The 14,281-nt window shown below is 40.3% G+C and overlaps 4 protein-coding genes across 5 annotated transcripts in view; 3 read left to right on the plus strand and 1 right to left on the minus strand.

Annotated features, from left to right (window-relative positions):
• Positions 1 to 233: 233 nt before the first annotated feature.
• On the plus strand, positions 234 to 2,407 carry LOC137967254 (uncharacterized). Its single transcript, XM_068813772.1, has 2 exons — positions 234 to 935; positions 1,331 to 2,407. The coding sequence occupies exons 1-2, from the start codon at positions 670 to 672 to the stop codon at positions 1,899 to 1,901; spliced, it is 837 nt and encodes a 278-aa protein (XP_068669873.1). The 5' UTR covers positions 234 to 669; the 3' UTR covers positions 1,902 to 2,407.
• A 997-nt stretch (positions 2,408 to 3,404) lies between these two features.
• On the plus strand, positions 3,405 to 6,407 carry LOC137967255 (uncharacterized). The gene is made up of 2 exons (XM_068813773.1): positions 3,405 to 3,869; positions 5,579 to 6,407. Exons 1-2 carry the CDS (start codon positions 3,565 to 3,567, stop codon positions 6,354 to 6,356), a joined length of 1,083 nt encoding a protein of 360 aa, XP_068669874.1. The 5' UTR covers positions 3,405 to 3,564; the 3' UTR covers positions 6,357 to 6,407.
• Positions 6,408 to 6,744: 337 nt separating this feature from the next.
• LOC138012579 (stabilizer of axonemal microtubules 1-like) lies at positions 6,745 to 12,274 on the minus strand. Its single transcript, XM_068859385.1, has 4 exons — positions 12,144 to 12,274; positions 11,860 to 11,972; positions 10,683 to 10,932; positions 6,745 to 9,367 (listed from the first exon to the last, which is right to left on the minus strand). The coding sequence occupies exons 2-4, from the start codon at positions 11,946 to 11,948 to the stop codon at positions 8,225 to 8,227; spliced, it is 1,482 nt and encodes a 493-aa protein (XP_068715486.1). The 5' UTR covers positions 11,949 to 11,972; positions 12,144 to 12,274; the 3' UTR covers positions 6,745 to 8,224.
• A 191-nt stretch (positions 12,275 to 12,465) lies between these two features.
• The window catches only part of LOC138013142 (PMS1 protein homolog 1-like), a 27,695-nt gene continuing 25,879 nt past the window's right edge, over positions 12,466 to 14,281 (plus strand). For both annotated transcript variants that reach the window (XM_068860134.1, XM_068860135.1), the window contains exon 1: positions 12,466 to 12,736. In XM_068860134.1, the coding sequence (XP_068716235.1) occupies positions 12,605 to 12,736 (132 nt within the window). In that variant the 5' untranslated portion in view covers positions 12,466 to 12,604. The remainder of the gene's footprint in view (positions 12,737 to 14,281) is intronic.

Here is a 14,281-nt window from a genome sequence, read left to right on the forward strand (position 1 = left end):
TGCCAAGTGTGTTAAAATAAACATTTCTTTGTCTGGTTCGACTCACAATCATATTTGGTAAATCACGCGACCAAAACAGAAAATGCCTAAAAAACTCAGCGAGTTAGCAATGTTTTTCAGGCATGCGCATTTTTAACGCAACAGTATGACAACTTTCTACCAGAATGCAAAATCTGTAGCATGGATTTTAATTCTCCAAAAAAGTAGGACGTCATAAGGCCCTCCTTTGATACACTCTTCAAACTAACAGTTCCATTTTTTGTCCAAATAGAAATTCCATGCTACAGTTTACGAAAAATGATGGGACGGTTCCCGTCAGGTGAAAAAAACACCGTCTTTTCCCTTAGTTTTCTGAGAGAATTTTCCTGTTTTTCACTGAAACGCAAGGCACAGGACTGGAACTAGTTGCTCATGCGCCTTCTGATTGAAGTGATGTCAGAATTCCATTGAAAAGCTTACTTCATGGAACCATCCATCCAACCTTCTTGTAGGGCTCTTTGACTGAAAAGCATTCTTAGCAACCATTGTCTTTCTGTAGTTAAGTGCCACCCCCTTAATGTTTGAATACAACAGTGTGAGCGGTAGGGAACGGTCCTTTTTTACTCTGAAGATGACTTAAATAGTTTGACAGGACACAACGCATGTATGTCAAAGACAAGTTTGTAATCCATGTTTTCCCTGTGTTTCGGCGTCTTGCTTGTACCAAGTCTTTGCTTGGCCATTACGAAAAATTCTAAGGAATTTCTGAAGCTTGAGAATCGATCAGAATCACAGTTAAAGGGTTGTTACTTTAAAAACAACAGTCTTGCATTGTGCTTTGATATTCAACCAGCTTTTCTCGAATTGACAGGAGTTAAAAACCAACCACTGGTGAGATATCAAAAGCTACCAAATCAACGGTTTCAGGCCCAGGTTATGGATGAAAACTACGTTTGGTATGTAGCGAGCTTTCTATGACTTATCGTTCTGTGTAGCTATATTGATTCAATCACATTTTTTATCCCACAACTAACGATATGTTGATATTTGAAACCTGATGTTGATAGTCATTTTGTTATGATTTTAATAAACATTACAAACAGGTACAAGCCTATATGGAGGAGGCAAAACCAGGTTTTACAGGTGGAAACAAAAGTTGGGTTATGGAATTCTCGAGTAGAAATAAATACTTCAATGGTGACAGAAGAATACTCTTTCCTGTAGCAGAATTTACCATTATCATCATCAGTAGTAGTAGTAGTAGTAGTAGTAGTAGTAGTAGTAGTAGTAGTAGTAGTAGTAGTAGTAGTAGTAGTAGAGTAGTAATTATATATTTCATTTGAATTGACAGGCACCGCTCAGGAGCCCAGCCTCTGGTTATTAAGTCACCTAACATGGCGAGTGCTTCGTCCGACACAGATTCCCTCCTTCCTTATACATCATCTTCCCAGGAAATAAAAGAATCCGCCCAGCGCTATCAAAGCGACGTAGAAAAACTACGAGGATTACAACAAGTACGACTTTTGCCTCGCCTTTTGCAGCAGTTGCATGACATAGCAAAAGACGCTGCAATCATGGAATCCTTTCAAGTAATGTCCTTCAGCTTACTGGCAGGTTCTGATGATAATGTACTTGCGTATGACCCGGAAACTATTGGCTCGCATCATCCTGGTAACAAAAACAGAGGATACTGCGAAGCCCTAAGGAATGATCCGTACAATAATAAGTGTCTGGGGATGTGCGGACCGAACTGTTGGTGTTGGTCGTTAGTGTGCGGTGACTGTTGTTTCCACAAGGGTTGTTATCAACACGATCTGTGCTGTGGTCGTAACAAGTTTTCGGGGTATTGCTTGCTACCATTTTTTCATCAGTTTAAATGCAAGGGTTTCGGGGGCTACCCCGATTGCCTTTCAAAGCCCTGATCTATTGCCAAACTTCAATGAAAAGCCTACGAGGAACTTTAACTGCAAATCTTAAGGAATAAAAACTGATTTAAAATTTGAAAGGTTACTTTCATATCTGAAAGGTGACTTTCATATCCTTAACACTTTACCTTTACCAGTGTAGTGTCCGGCTCTCTTTAATGAATAAGTACGACTGAAAAAGGATCTCAGAAAAGAGATTTTTCACTGGCAGGCTATCTAGAAAGTAAGTCCCAGGAAATAACGACGGTGATAGGTTGGCTGGCAAAGCCTTTTCTTTCCTGAATGCGTTTTTCAGCTGCAGCAATCCTGTCAGATTCACTTTACAGTTATGGAGCTCTTTTGTACGGCCAGCTAGTAGACAATAGCTAGCTTAGCGAAACACAACTGTCAAAACCCTTTTGTTATTAAGGATCAGTTCATTCGTCTCAGAGACAAAACTAGTCTATCGACGACTGAATGGAGGCACTGCTTGTGCTTAGTAAAATGAACTTGAGATCTCTTTTCGGAAACTTCCTCTGGAAGATTCGAGGAGGATTAAAATTCAGTCCCTCATGCATTTTCTTCGTTTAGAGTCTTCACGTGCTATCAACAACTTCAAGAACAACAACTATCCTTGTCAAGAATAATAAGTACGTAAAGGACTTGAACCAAATGTTACAACACTAGATTTTTAAAACACCGTGATTGCAAGTTTATTTAAGCGAAGTCCGTCTTAGTTTGGGTTCGATGACGCACTAATGGTACATAGGGTCTGGTAAATTGCGAGTTCGAGGCTGTTCGAGAAGTTGTATAGATCAGTAGAATTGTAGTTCCTAAGTGCTTATTTCCTCTATAGAAATAAATTAAAGTGCCCCTGTGACCCAAACATCAATCCCATTTTTCTTTGTATTTCAAAACTATGTTAACTAAATACTAAGCGACCAAAACTTTAAGTCTTGATTTCAAACAAGACGCCTGTTTATTTTAACTGGAATTTTCCTATTTAATGGTCTGTCATCACTAACTTTAAGTTCTTCAACATGTGCGGACGCGGCAAAGCCAAGTCTAAGGGCACTAAGTCCAAGTCTTTAAGAATGCAATGCGAGTGTACGCCGCAGAATTAATATACAACAGCACGGGAGTTTTGGGCTTTTTGCATATATAACAATCCGCATTTTAAGATAGTGAGTCGTTGACGTCACTTTTCCCTGGATCCAACCCTCTGGGGTCTAATCGGTCAGTTATGAACGTGAGTAATGGCGGACCGTGAAATCGAAAACTTACACTCAAGCAAAGGGCCTTTGGATAAAAATGAAAGCTCAAACTTTTGCCAGCCGGGTGTTACGCAAACACACTTTCAAAATCTGAAGAAAAAAGGGAAGGGATTTTTTTTAAATTTTTTTATCACAGGGGCAGTTGATAGTATAACAAGCACTTGATTCAATGATCCTTAAATTAAAAACGTTTACATCCGCAGTACATGTGAGCATGGGATATAAATATCCCGCTCGAAAAAAATAAAACAAATCTTATAACTGTTTTGTCTTTAATTCGCAAAAATATTTAATTTCACGATAACAGTCCAAAGGCCACTTGTTCAGCTGATATCTTGACTGATCTCCTGATTCTTGAAATTAGCTCATTAGAAAGGTCCAAAGTTCCACCGGCACCGTGACAAAAAATGGTTGCAAAATCTCTGGTGGTTTTTGGTCTGTCCCTTCAACTGTTGACCTCATCCATTGACGCTAAAATTGCACCGCATTCACATTCGACGTCTGGATTGATACTGCGTAAGGTTACCCAAGATGAAGTCAAAGGCTGTTGGAAAGACATCGCCCACGACCACCCATCCATGTGTTTTCACATTTCAAGCAATCTAATGCGCATAACGCGCAATTTGTATCGAGACAAGCCATTGGCATTGTATCGCACAAACAGAATCCGGGATAAGCATTATATACAGGTCCTGGGAACTACAATTGTGAGGTAATTTCTTATTAATCGAATTCTTTAAAATGTATGCAAGGCTGGCGAAGTGGTGAAAGCACTCGCCTCCCACCAATGTGTCCCGGGTTCCATTCCTAGACTCGGCGTCATGTGTCGGTTGAGTCTGTTGGCTCTCTACTCTTCTCTGGCAGGTTTATTCTTCTGGTCTTCCAGTTTTTTCATCTCCTCAAAAACCAACCTGCGATTTGATATGAGTTGATTTCTGTACAGCGGTGTCCCCAATTAGTAATACAATGCACCTCAATTTCAATAAGCGTCACGAAGTGTCCCCTTCCTCTTCTCCCCCAATGCACCTTATTCCAAAATGGCCGCCATTTAGATATTCTTTTGTTTTCATTCAAATTAGACCTTGATGCCTCGTTCAAGGAAAATATTCTTTTGAATTTTCAGCTCAAGAACGAGGCATCAAGGGCTAATTTGAATAAAAACAAAAGAATATTTAAATGACGGCCATTTTGGAATAAGGTCTATAGGACATTTGCATGATAACCCGGCCATTTGAGTACAAGTATCAGAATCCTACAGGTCGACGTCTCATTCGCCCTTGTCACACGGCGGCCATATTGACCCGGGAGACCAAAAAAGCTTTGTTTTTCCACGCCAAGCCTCACCACCATGGTTTCCACTGCGAGGCTTGGCGTGGCAAAACAAAGCTCTTTTGGTCTCCCGGGACAATATGGCCGCCGTGTGACAAGGGCGAATGCTAATTAGTGCTATTGTCATTTCAACCCCGCTGTGAATACGAAATTTAAATAAGAAAAGAAAAACAAACTGATTTCTGGTAGTTGCAGTCAAATGACGCTATTGTGAAAGTTGCATATTTAAGGTGGCTTTCTACAGTTTTCCGTAGAAGATCAAGATTTTGAAATCCGTAAAATTAAAGCAACAGGATGTCTCTTCTGACGTGTTAGTCACTGCAATTGATGTAACAGTGTAATCTTACCTGAAAAAGTAAATGCAAATCACTGGAAATTGCTTAATACAGCGCCGGATCGAGCTTGGGTTAGTTAACACCGAGTGGATCACTCAATAATAGTCACTTAACGCATTTTTTGTCTGGAAACGATGGTGAGCGTAAACTGCGGCGTCTATTTATAGAAAAGTGTTCTGTTAAACCAACTGTGTAAATTAATTCTTGTTTTTTGTTATAAAGGCTTGAGTTTCTATATGTTAGAAAAACATTCATTGTGAAAAGTAACCATTAGAATTTTTTTAAACTTACAACACCAGACAGGAGCCCGTGAAGGGGATCTGTAACACAAGATTTACGTGATGGAAATAAATTTTATAGATGCGGAGAAGGAAGTTAAAGGTATCTCACTAGCCTGCGAAGCTGGCGGTCTTGTAAGAGCTGATAAAGTTTTGTGGCGGTATTATGGGCGATGCCCCTTAATAGGCCATTTTCGAATTCTCACGGCTGGACTGGATCTAGCATGAAATGGGGGCTAATGCGTGTAAATCTTTTCAAATGCAAATACCCGCATTAGCCTCCATTTCGTGCTAGATCCAGTCCAACCGTTAAAATACGAAACTGGCTTATTAAAGCGAGTGGCGAAGCCGATTAAAGCGAGCGGCGAAAACCAAAACTTTATTCCGCGCGTCTACAATATTAATATCACCAGCTACGCAGGCTAGTGTCTCACAGGATTTATGTTTAGCCAACTTTGGATTCTCTTTTTGTTTTTCAGATTCAAGTCACTTGACATACAAATGCCAAATTTGGTTTCACAATCCCTTGTTTTCAAAGCCATTAAACGCGAATTCAAGAAACTGTCCGCGAAGTCCCTATCTGATCTTTACTTTTTTCTTAAAAGAATTCCCCAATCACGCAACCGCTGGGTTTTCAGTCTCACAGAGAATGCAGGAAAACGAACTATAACAGAAAATGAAGCACTTGTTTTGGGTAAAATCTCGTCATCGTTAGGGAAGCACCCGATAAACTCTCGCTTTCCAAAAGTTATGAAACGTTTTCACCTTTTTTGCCTTGGGATTATCCAATCTGTGGGTGTATCCAGTCCTTACAGAAGGCACTCCTGGTCAACCTCAATTCCAACTTATGGTCCCTCAATTGGAACAAGAAAACAAAAAGACTCGCAAGGTTTTACGTCTTTTCATCGTCAAAAAAATAACTCATCAAACTATATTCTACCTCCGCAAGCTACGAACAATACTCCATCCAAAGGCCAACACTGTGCGCACGGTAACCACGACAACCAATCGTGTAACCAGCCGAATGGATTCTTCTGTGAGGACATGCGCAATGGCTTCATTCCACTGTGTTTTGGAATGTGTGGTCCGAAATGTTGGTGTTGGCACTGGGTTTGTGAAGATTGTTGTTTGCATAAGGCATGTTTCCAACACGACGCCTGCTGTCAACGCTTTATGTCAAGTTACTGTTTGTTACCTTTCCTTTACGGTTTTGATTGCAGGGGTGGTTATATGGGGTACCCAAGATGTCTTTTATGATTGGAAACTTTCTTGACATTTTTTTTTCAGTAGCACATCAAGCTCATCGTGTTCTAATCAATTCTTTAAGAAATAAGCACGGACTATTGAAAGTGCCTTACACAATCAGCCATCTATGAAAATTTATAAGGACAATATACCAGATGATCTTTGTAAAATTTAGCTTTAAAAAATAGACCTTTGCCTCAAAATGATTTTCCAGTTTTTGATCTTAAACATTTTGCTAATGATCAAAATGGAAGGTATTTTAACACCTTCAATTTGAAAATTGAAGAGTTAACAGTTTTTTTGAAGTGCATTTGTGTACCGTAAGACATTTGCTAGGAACAGCATCGTTAGTTAATGAAACCAAATTAATAATCACAAAACTTCAGCAAAGATTCCCCTCTACTATCTTTATATTTTTATTTAACTCTGTACGTAGAAAGATACCAGTTTCCGAGAACACACTATCTTTAATTCTTAAACGAAACAAAAAAATCGTTCGTAGAACTAGTTAGAGAAATAGGAATTTCTCAAATTTTCGAAATATGGCTGTCCAACAGCAAATGAGACTGAAAAAAAATTTGACGATGTGAAATTGGAAACATACATCCCAACAGTTAACTAGAGATAAAGTGACCACTAAAAAAGAAATTAAAATTTCACTTTAAATTTATCAAAAATAAAATTCTTCATTCGTTTGGAACTTCAGATCTTCTTTATCATTGCACATTGCTATAATAGCAATGTGCATCATTTGAATATTGACCTGTGCCATGAATACAGCCGATCCAATAGACCATTTCCGAATTCATGTCTGCCTCCTCTTCAAAGCGAGTCTAAGTGCAAAGTTTTTGTGCTAGTAATAGCCCATTTCCGAGTTGCTTCATGCCTCAGTTTCAAAGCGAGTCCTGGTGCTCAACCATGCATTCAAATGGAGATGAGTTTCTTATTCTCACGCAAATCAAACTCATTTCCATTTCAATAGTTGAGCACCAAGACTCACTTCGAAACCGCGACAAACAGCAACTCGGAAATGGCCTATTAGTTATACTTTTTTGTATAGCTTGAATTTTACTTTCAATGTTGTGCACTTGTGTCCAACAAAAGCGATTTCATGGTTTTACATCATAATTCCAAAAGCGTTATTACGAAATGGACCTTTTCTTTGAACTTGTTTGGCTTCAGTTGCCAAAGAAATTCGGTGATTAAAAAATTGCGGCATCGATCGATTCAGTGTGTGAAAAGATAATCCTAATTCGCTCAGCTAGAGGAATTTCAATCCTACTAATTGCTTTTGTATTACTTGCGTGGCGACGTTTGATTCGAAAGGCCCGAGATATGCATGTTTTCTCTCTAGGGGATCATGACCCGAAGCCTACAACTCCCATATTTGGAGCTATCATTTTCTCAGACCCGACCGTCCTTATTTTGAGCAGCTTTCCCGCCAAATATTGTGTCTCTTAGCCAATCAAAGAGCAACGTCTCTGATTAAGTCAATGTCTCTGATTAAAAATAACCAGCCCCAAGGAAACGTTCACTCAAATGCAGGTATCACAGAGATGTTCGCTCCCAGAGATGATCTCCTGAACGTTCCGAGATTTCTCTAACGAAAGGCTGGTAGCGATTGTCGACTCCTGAGCGGACAGTTCTTTCGGTCAGCACCGAGTATAACGACTATTCTCGGCGTTTACGAAAAGAAGCGTGGCATCCGAGTAGGGCGTAGTGCATAATTTGAGATGCTTGTGTAGCGTCAATTTTTGAATAGCTTATCCTGCACCCTACACTGAATGAGAGATTCACATGAGCGAGAAAATCGTTCTTTTTGTAGTTTTTGTGCCCTTTTCCTCTTTTCTTTCTTTCTTTCTTAAACAACATTATTTCCGTCAAACAGTAGCTAAGGCCTTCTTGGCTAAGTGCTTTGACCTCCACCTAAGATAAGAGCAATCCGGAAGGTTCTTTCGGCTGTAGGCCTCGCTGTATGAAGTGCTGCCTGCCATCTTCTCGTTGACTTTTTCCAGTTTCTCTTCCGGTTTCATAGTCGTGCGAGGTCGTCCAACTTCGGCCCCTTTGAAGTCCTGTGCCGTTACAGATCCGTCTTGATAAAATTTCACAGCTGGTTTCTGATAAAAATTCGTCTCATGGAAATCTCCATAGCGAATGAAAGGAACTTTCTCGTAAGGCTTGAATTGCGCGCTGTAAGCTGTTTCGCTGAAGAACTTCGCCTTGCTTGGTTCAATTCGTGATGGAGGTCTTATCTTCGGCATCTTTACAGCTTTCCTCTGCTTGAAATCGTCTTTTGTGATCGTAGTAGTTGCGAATTTGACTTCTGGTGCCACATATTCGTCATCGTCTGGTTTTAAAGTTTTCGTGCGTTCGATCTTGCTCGGATCCCACGAAATTTTATAAAACTGCTTATTGGTTGTCTCGAATTCCTGAGCGTTGTTCATTGCCAATCGAAGCGTGGCTGGAGGTGGTGAACAAGGTTTTGGTGGCAATGGCATTTTCGCGCCAAAACCTGGAAAGTCGCTTTTGGCTTGGGTATCGTCCCGAAATTTTGCGCGTTTTTCAGTCTTTAGCGTTGGTTTTTGAATCTTCACTTCACGCCTCGCTTCCTGTTCTGGTGTTTTAAATTCATCTTTATGAACTGTCCTTAAAAAGTGATCCCCCTCTATACCTATAGTGACTTGATCTTCTTTCGGTTTGAAAGCTTCAGGGCGCACTGCAAATTTACCACGGTAAACATCTTGATTCCACGTTTTAACCTTGAAGTTGCTGTTTTTCTCGGGGTAAAGTATTGAGCCTGTGTAGCAGGGATACTCAGAAAATGGTGCCTGGGGACTGGGAACTTTCGGGGTAAACGTTTGGTTGTGAGTGGTTGCCGACTGAAATTTCAGTTTCCCGCTTTCGATAATCGGTTTAGGCTGGGTAATTTTAACCACCTTGGTGGGGCCTCGGTCAACAAAGTCTTGAGCATAGACTGTCTTCCCGTCGATCTTTTCTTCAGGTATTTTGTATTCTTCAACGGTCTGAGGATGAAAACAAATATAACCAACTGTTAGATATGGCTTTACTATCAAAGGCATTGCGTTTCATGCAACGTTAAGCCCGGCTAACACTTTATTTTTACGAAAATATGTCCATGTATTTCGTGAGTTTTCAACATCCGGAGAATATGTGGCTAAGAATGATTGTTTTGTTTTGTTTTTTCAACTTTAATCGTTTTAATTAGATACAGGTCCGAAGGAAAAAAAAAAGACCAAAAGGTAAGGTGCAAACGAGACCCGGAGTCCCATGCAAGGCACCTCCCAACTAAATCGGTAATAATCTTAAGAAATGCATATTAAACTATTGTTGCCAGTGGCATCCACAATTAAATATTTCTAAATATATCAAAACTCTTTATTTGATCTGTGCATCCGGAAATCGCTCCCACAGAATCTCAACGCGGATAGGATACAGTGTCCGGCTCTTCCCTGTAAAGTTCAAGTTCGAACTAAACAGTTGCAAATTTGCTGAGAAAGCGGACAAAGTGGATGACCTCACCAGGAACTTGGCGCTCTATTCTTTGCAGGCAACGCATGTGCCACGAATTTTAATGCACACAGGACCTACGCTTCATCGACTTCATATGCCGAAAAGACTGCAGAATTAAGCCATTCAAAGAGGCCAACCAAAGGCAGAACTTTCAACTCAGTCACTTGAAGATTCTGAAGAAGCTCCATCTACATTAATTAATCAAAGGGGGACGGGCTGGTAGGGCTATAGCCCTACCACATTTTTGCTTGGGTTGATTTTTCAGCGCTCGAGATGACATGAGTAATGTTTGAATTTTACCTCTTGAAAGTAACAAAACGGGCCTTCTTTACAATTGCGCTCACGAAGAGACTTTAAAATGATCTCCGCGGTCCCTGTTAATGCGTTTCCGTTTTCAACAAGTAAACTCTTTTATGTGTTTTTGCTCACCGGCCTTTTGAAAACGCTCGTGTTTTAGCGTGGACAGCCAAAACTTAAGCTTTGGACAGCAACGACCACAGAGCTTGAATAGATTTGGAAAACGTGCTAGTTTGAACAGGAGAAACCAACACCTTTGAAAGGAATGACGTAACACTAACTAAGAAAGGTGGGAAGATTTTGTCATGTTTTGTTTTCCTCGAGCTCGTTTTGAAGGTATTACTATGTGGGGTGAGAACAATCAGAAAACGTGAGTGGCGATGACTTTTTGCAGGGACAAGGAAACGGCGAATTTTGAAAACGCATTAGTTGTTATGAGGGTTGGTCCCGACGGGGCTTGAACACAGCCACCCCTCACACGGGAACACTTGTTGGTCTTTATGTCCATACCTTAAAAAATTCCAGTGGTTCAGGTTTTCGCTCAATGAAATCCATTCTTTGCACTGTCCTGAAGTCCATGGGAGGTGGATTGGGATTTCTTAAGCGCGGCAATGGTTTCCTAGCATTGCGTGGTATGTTGCTCCCGTGGAGTGTGTAGGTGTGTTGATAATCCGACTTGATGCCGGACATTCCCCGCCGCTTAAACACTCCTTTGATTTTGTGTGAAGGTTTTGTGCAGCCTTCGTGACGGTGGTATCCACTAAAGAAATACATATAAACAGCATAAAGAACTTAAAGCTACGTTGGATGTACTAGAACACATCAAAATCTAAGAAGGCAGAGAGAACCAGGGTCTCCCTGAGAAACAAAGGTAGCTCTTTTTATAAGTATTTCGACTAAATTTCTCCGATTTTGTAGATCCAAGGGTTAATTCAGTGAAGTTCACCAGACTGCAAAACAGTCGGTTTTTATTGTCACGCCTGCTTTGGGCGTGAGGCTTTAAGTCTTTCCCCAGTCTCACTCTTCGTTTTCATCCTCGCTCCAGACCTTTCTATTGTATTTTCGTTTGGTTCGCACGGATTGTAAGCAATGCACAAATAAGTTCAGAAGTGGGCAAGCATTGGAACGCATACCCCGGTAATGCCATGTTTCTTAGTCTTCCGAATACAGAAAATACAGGTCGCGAATTAGGTTGATCCGCTTCTTTTCAATGATCAAAATAGCCCCTAGGTACCACTGCACCCCTGCCCCAAGACAATGGGGCCTTGCAAGATCAGATTGGGAATTTTAACGAAGCTAAACATTCAGCATTTTCGTCTGAAAACACATCAGTGGACATGAAAAGAAAAAAAGCCCGTGTCGTCTGGTTATGACCACCAGTCTGTAAATTCTGATATAAAATCACTCAAAGGGAAGGCTATATCTGTATCTCTGTTGACATAACCTTCACGCATTGAGCGCTTATATTGATTCAACCTCATAGTTGGCTTATTTACAATCTCTCGCAAACAGCATGCGATATTTCGATGAAACGAGGATCTTTTCCCTGCACAATTTAACTCCGTATGCTTTTTGCTTCCTAATGCATTTCACAGTGGCCTTCTGTAATCACACAAAAGAAACATCTGCACGACAGGTATTGAACTTCCGAACAGAGATATGAAGAAACAATAATGTGTCAACTCACCCACAATCGCACAGTTCGCAGACACACTGGAGTCCTTTCTCCTTCAAAAGATTCTCTGTTTCCGCTGTATACTGCCTTGATAACGCCATTTTTTATTTCTCTGCTTTTTAAACCTGAAAAGTAGACCGTAAACATTTTCTTCGAGGCGGATATGCTCGCTGCCCAGTATGTCGTTAAGTTTGTTATCCACTTCTCGCAAAATTAGTGACTTCTAACACATGCGATTGTCCTCGAAGAAGTCCAAATTAGAATTCAAACTTTCATTAATTAATAGTGCAGCTCACCTAGAATGCTAGAAGAATACCCTCATCGAAACTGCAGAAAGAAATTTCGTCAATTGGAGAGTAACGATGGTCCACACGAGAGGAATAAAAGTGTTGTGACTTGTTATCGCTATTGACAACAGCATAGTATTGTGTAATCTGAATACATAAATAAGTTGTCCCTTGGGTATTGTATGCCAAAATGGGCGGAGTTGATTGGCTATGTTGACGGTTATCGAACCTGATAAGTGACAATGAAAAATAATATTTATATTATGCTCGCATTGTCGGGTTTCTCTCGGAAGCACTCGTTGATCGTCCGGCAGTGATCGTTTTTTATGCTGTCATCTTCGTGGTTCATCTTAATTTCCCGCTAAAAAAACATGGCCGTCGATTGCCATTTAGAAGCCTTAGTATCGTTCCATTTTGACTAATTCAATTTATAAGGGCGAATTACTTAACTTCAACTGATACCTAGTGTCATGAATCTTTTACCTCCTTCCACGGTGAAGCTCATCGCCAGCTCGCAAGTGATTACTTCAGTCAGTTCAGTGGCTAAGGAACTCATCGAAAATTCTCTTGATGCCGGAGCAACTAGCATTGAAGTTAAACTAGTAAGTGCATTTATTTCTTGGCTTGAGTGAGAGCCTACATTTTTCGTTTCTTCCAATATTTTTCATATTTTTGGATCCCAGTCTTAGGGGTGGCGAATGGTACCTCCAAAATCTTGGGTCTCGCAAACTTTTCATCCGACCTCGAAACCTCGACAGCGTTTGCGAAGAGTCTCGAAATCTCGTTTATAGTGCATTTATTTCAGTCTCGAAATCTCGCATTTTTTCCCCAAGGTCTCGAAGTCTTAGTCAAAAGGTAGCTTAGTCTTAATACTAATTTCTTATCTGTAAATTTCCGTTGACAGTATCTCATATCGATTTCATGCATGCATTAATTTTAATATTCCAGGTTTAATGTTCGACATAGTGACATACGCAGGGGCCGCGGAGGACGTTTGAAAGTAAGGGGGTTAGGTTTTGGTACAGATCATGAAGGTGTGAGGGAAGGGGGGAGAGGCTTAGGAGAAAACAACACCATAGGAAAAAAAAAGTGTGGGGGGGGGGGGGGGGGCTAGCACCCCTAGCCCCTCCCTCTCTGCAGCCCCTGATATGATTGTTGTCATTTGAAAAAAAATATTACAATGTAGAAGCCGATATACAGAGAAAACGAACCAAAAAGAGTGTCACAACATGAACTGAATATTTTTCGTGACGTTAATAGTACCTTACAGTAATCTTAGGTAATAACTTAAGCACAACTTTATTAAGAGTAAGGAATAACTACAAATGTAAATATAGCTTCACACATTGACAAAATGCTTAGATTGATTCGATTTCTGGCCGGTTGCTTTCTAATCCAATGTTTGTTCCCTTAGATTTTGTAGTACATGTACATGTAGCTTAATACTTTACGTCCAAACCTTGGGTGGTGCTTTGATTTCGCCACAGGAGAACACTTTAAGAAGCTAGTCTGAGTCTGACTGTAGTCTAAGTCAATGTTAACGATGATGTTACCCCGGATACCAAGGGTTTTGTTTTTTTCTATGGCGAGATCTTGTGGCAAAGCCCAATACTAGGGAGCTTTAGCAACGACAACAGTGAAGGCAACAAGAACTTCATTAACTTGCATATTTATTATGCTCTCCACATAGATTTTTTAAATTTTTATCCATTTCTTTGAAATAGCCAGATTTGCCGTTTTATGAAGGACTTGAGCACTTGAGGATAAATTTTCATTTTCTCCCCTAAATTAAGCACCTATCTGAGCAGGGTAATTTTTGAGGAACTACCACACTTTTGTCACATGAAAAGGTTGAGATAATCACAAAGTGATTACAATAACCTGAATTTGTATTTTGAGATGACGTTCTCGTTACCGGGGCCATCGTCGTTGCTTAGGCTACCTAAAATTGCCTTCCAGATTATCCCTCAAGAAACACACCGTCGAGTGTGGTAAAAGGTACAATTAATCTTTTACAAGTTTACTGGAAGACAAATTTAGCCTGAGACAATTTCATAAATTATGTATGGCTATGTTACAGGTTAGAATAACTTGGTATAACATAAGACTGATCAAGAGTCCATTACGTACCCAAGAGTAAGATTTAC

This window comes from Montipora foliosa, chromosome 8, assembly GCF_036669935.1.
Source record: "Montipora foliosa isolate CH-2021 chromosome 8, ASM3666993v2, whole genome shotgun sequence".
NCBI classification, from domain to species: Eukaryota; Metazoa; Cnidaria; class Anthozoa; order Scleractinia; family Acroporidae; genus Montipora; species Montipora foliosa.

What these genes read in the sequence shown, in the direction of transcription:
- LOC137967254 (XM_068813772.1), top strand. Translation starts at nt 670, where the DNA reads ATGTTTTCCCTGTGTTTCGGCGTCTTGCTTGTACCAAGTCTTTGCTTG. An exon ending in ATGGATGAAAACTACGTTTG is followed by an intron (nt 936 to 1,330) that starts GTATGTAGCGAG and finishes TTGAATTGACAG; the next exon opens with GCACCGCTCAGGAGCCCAGC.
- LOC137967255 (XM_068813773.1), top strand. Translation starts at nt 3,565, where the DNA reads ATGGTTGCAAAATCTCTGGTGGTTTTTGGTCTGTCCCTTCAACTGTTG. An exon ending in CTGGGAACTACAATTGTGAG is followed by an intron (nt 3,870 to 5,578) that starts GTAATTTCTTAT and finishes TTTGTTTTTCAG; the next exon opens with ATTCAAGTCACTTGACATAC.
- LOC138012579 (XM_068859385.1), bottom strand. Translation starts at nt 11,948, where the DNA reads ATGGCGTTATCAAGGCAGTATACAGCGGAAACAGAGAATCTTTTGAAG. An exon ending in TGCGAACTGTGCGATTGTGG is followed by an intron (nt 10,933 to 11,859) that starts GTGAGTTGACAC and finishes GTATTTCTTTAG; the next exon opens with TGGATACCACCGTCACGAAG. An exon ending in AACCACTGGAATTTTTTAAG is followed by an intron (nt 9,368 to 10,682) that starts GTATGGACATAA and finishes TTTCATCCTCAG; the next exon opens with ACCGTTGAAGAATACAAAAT.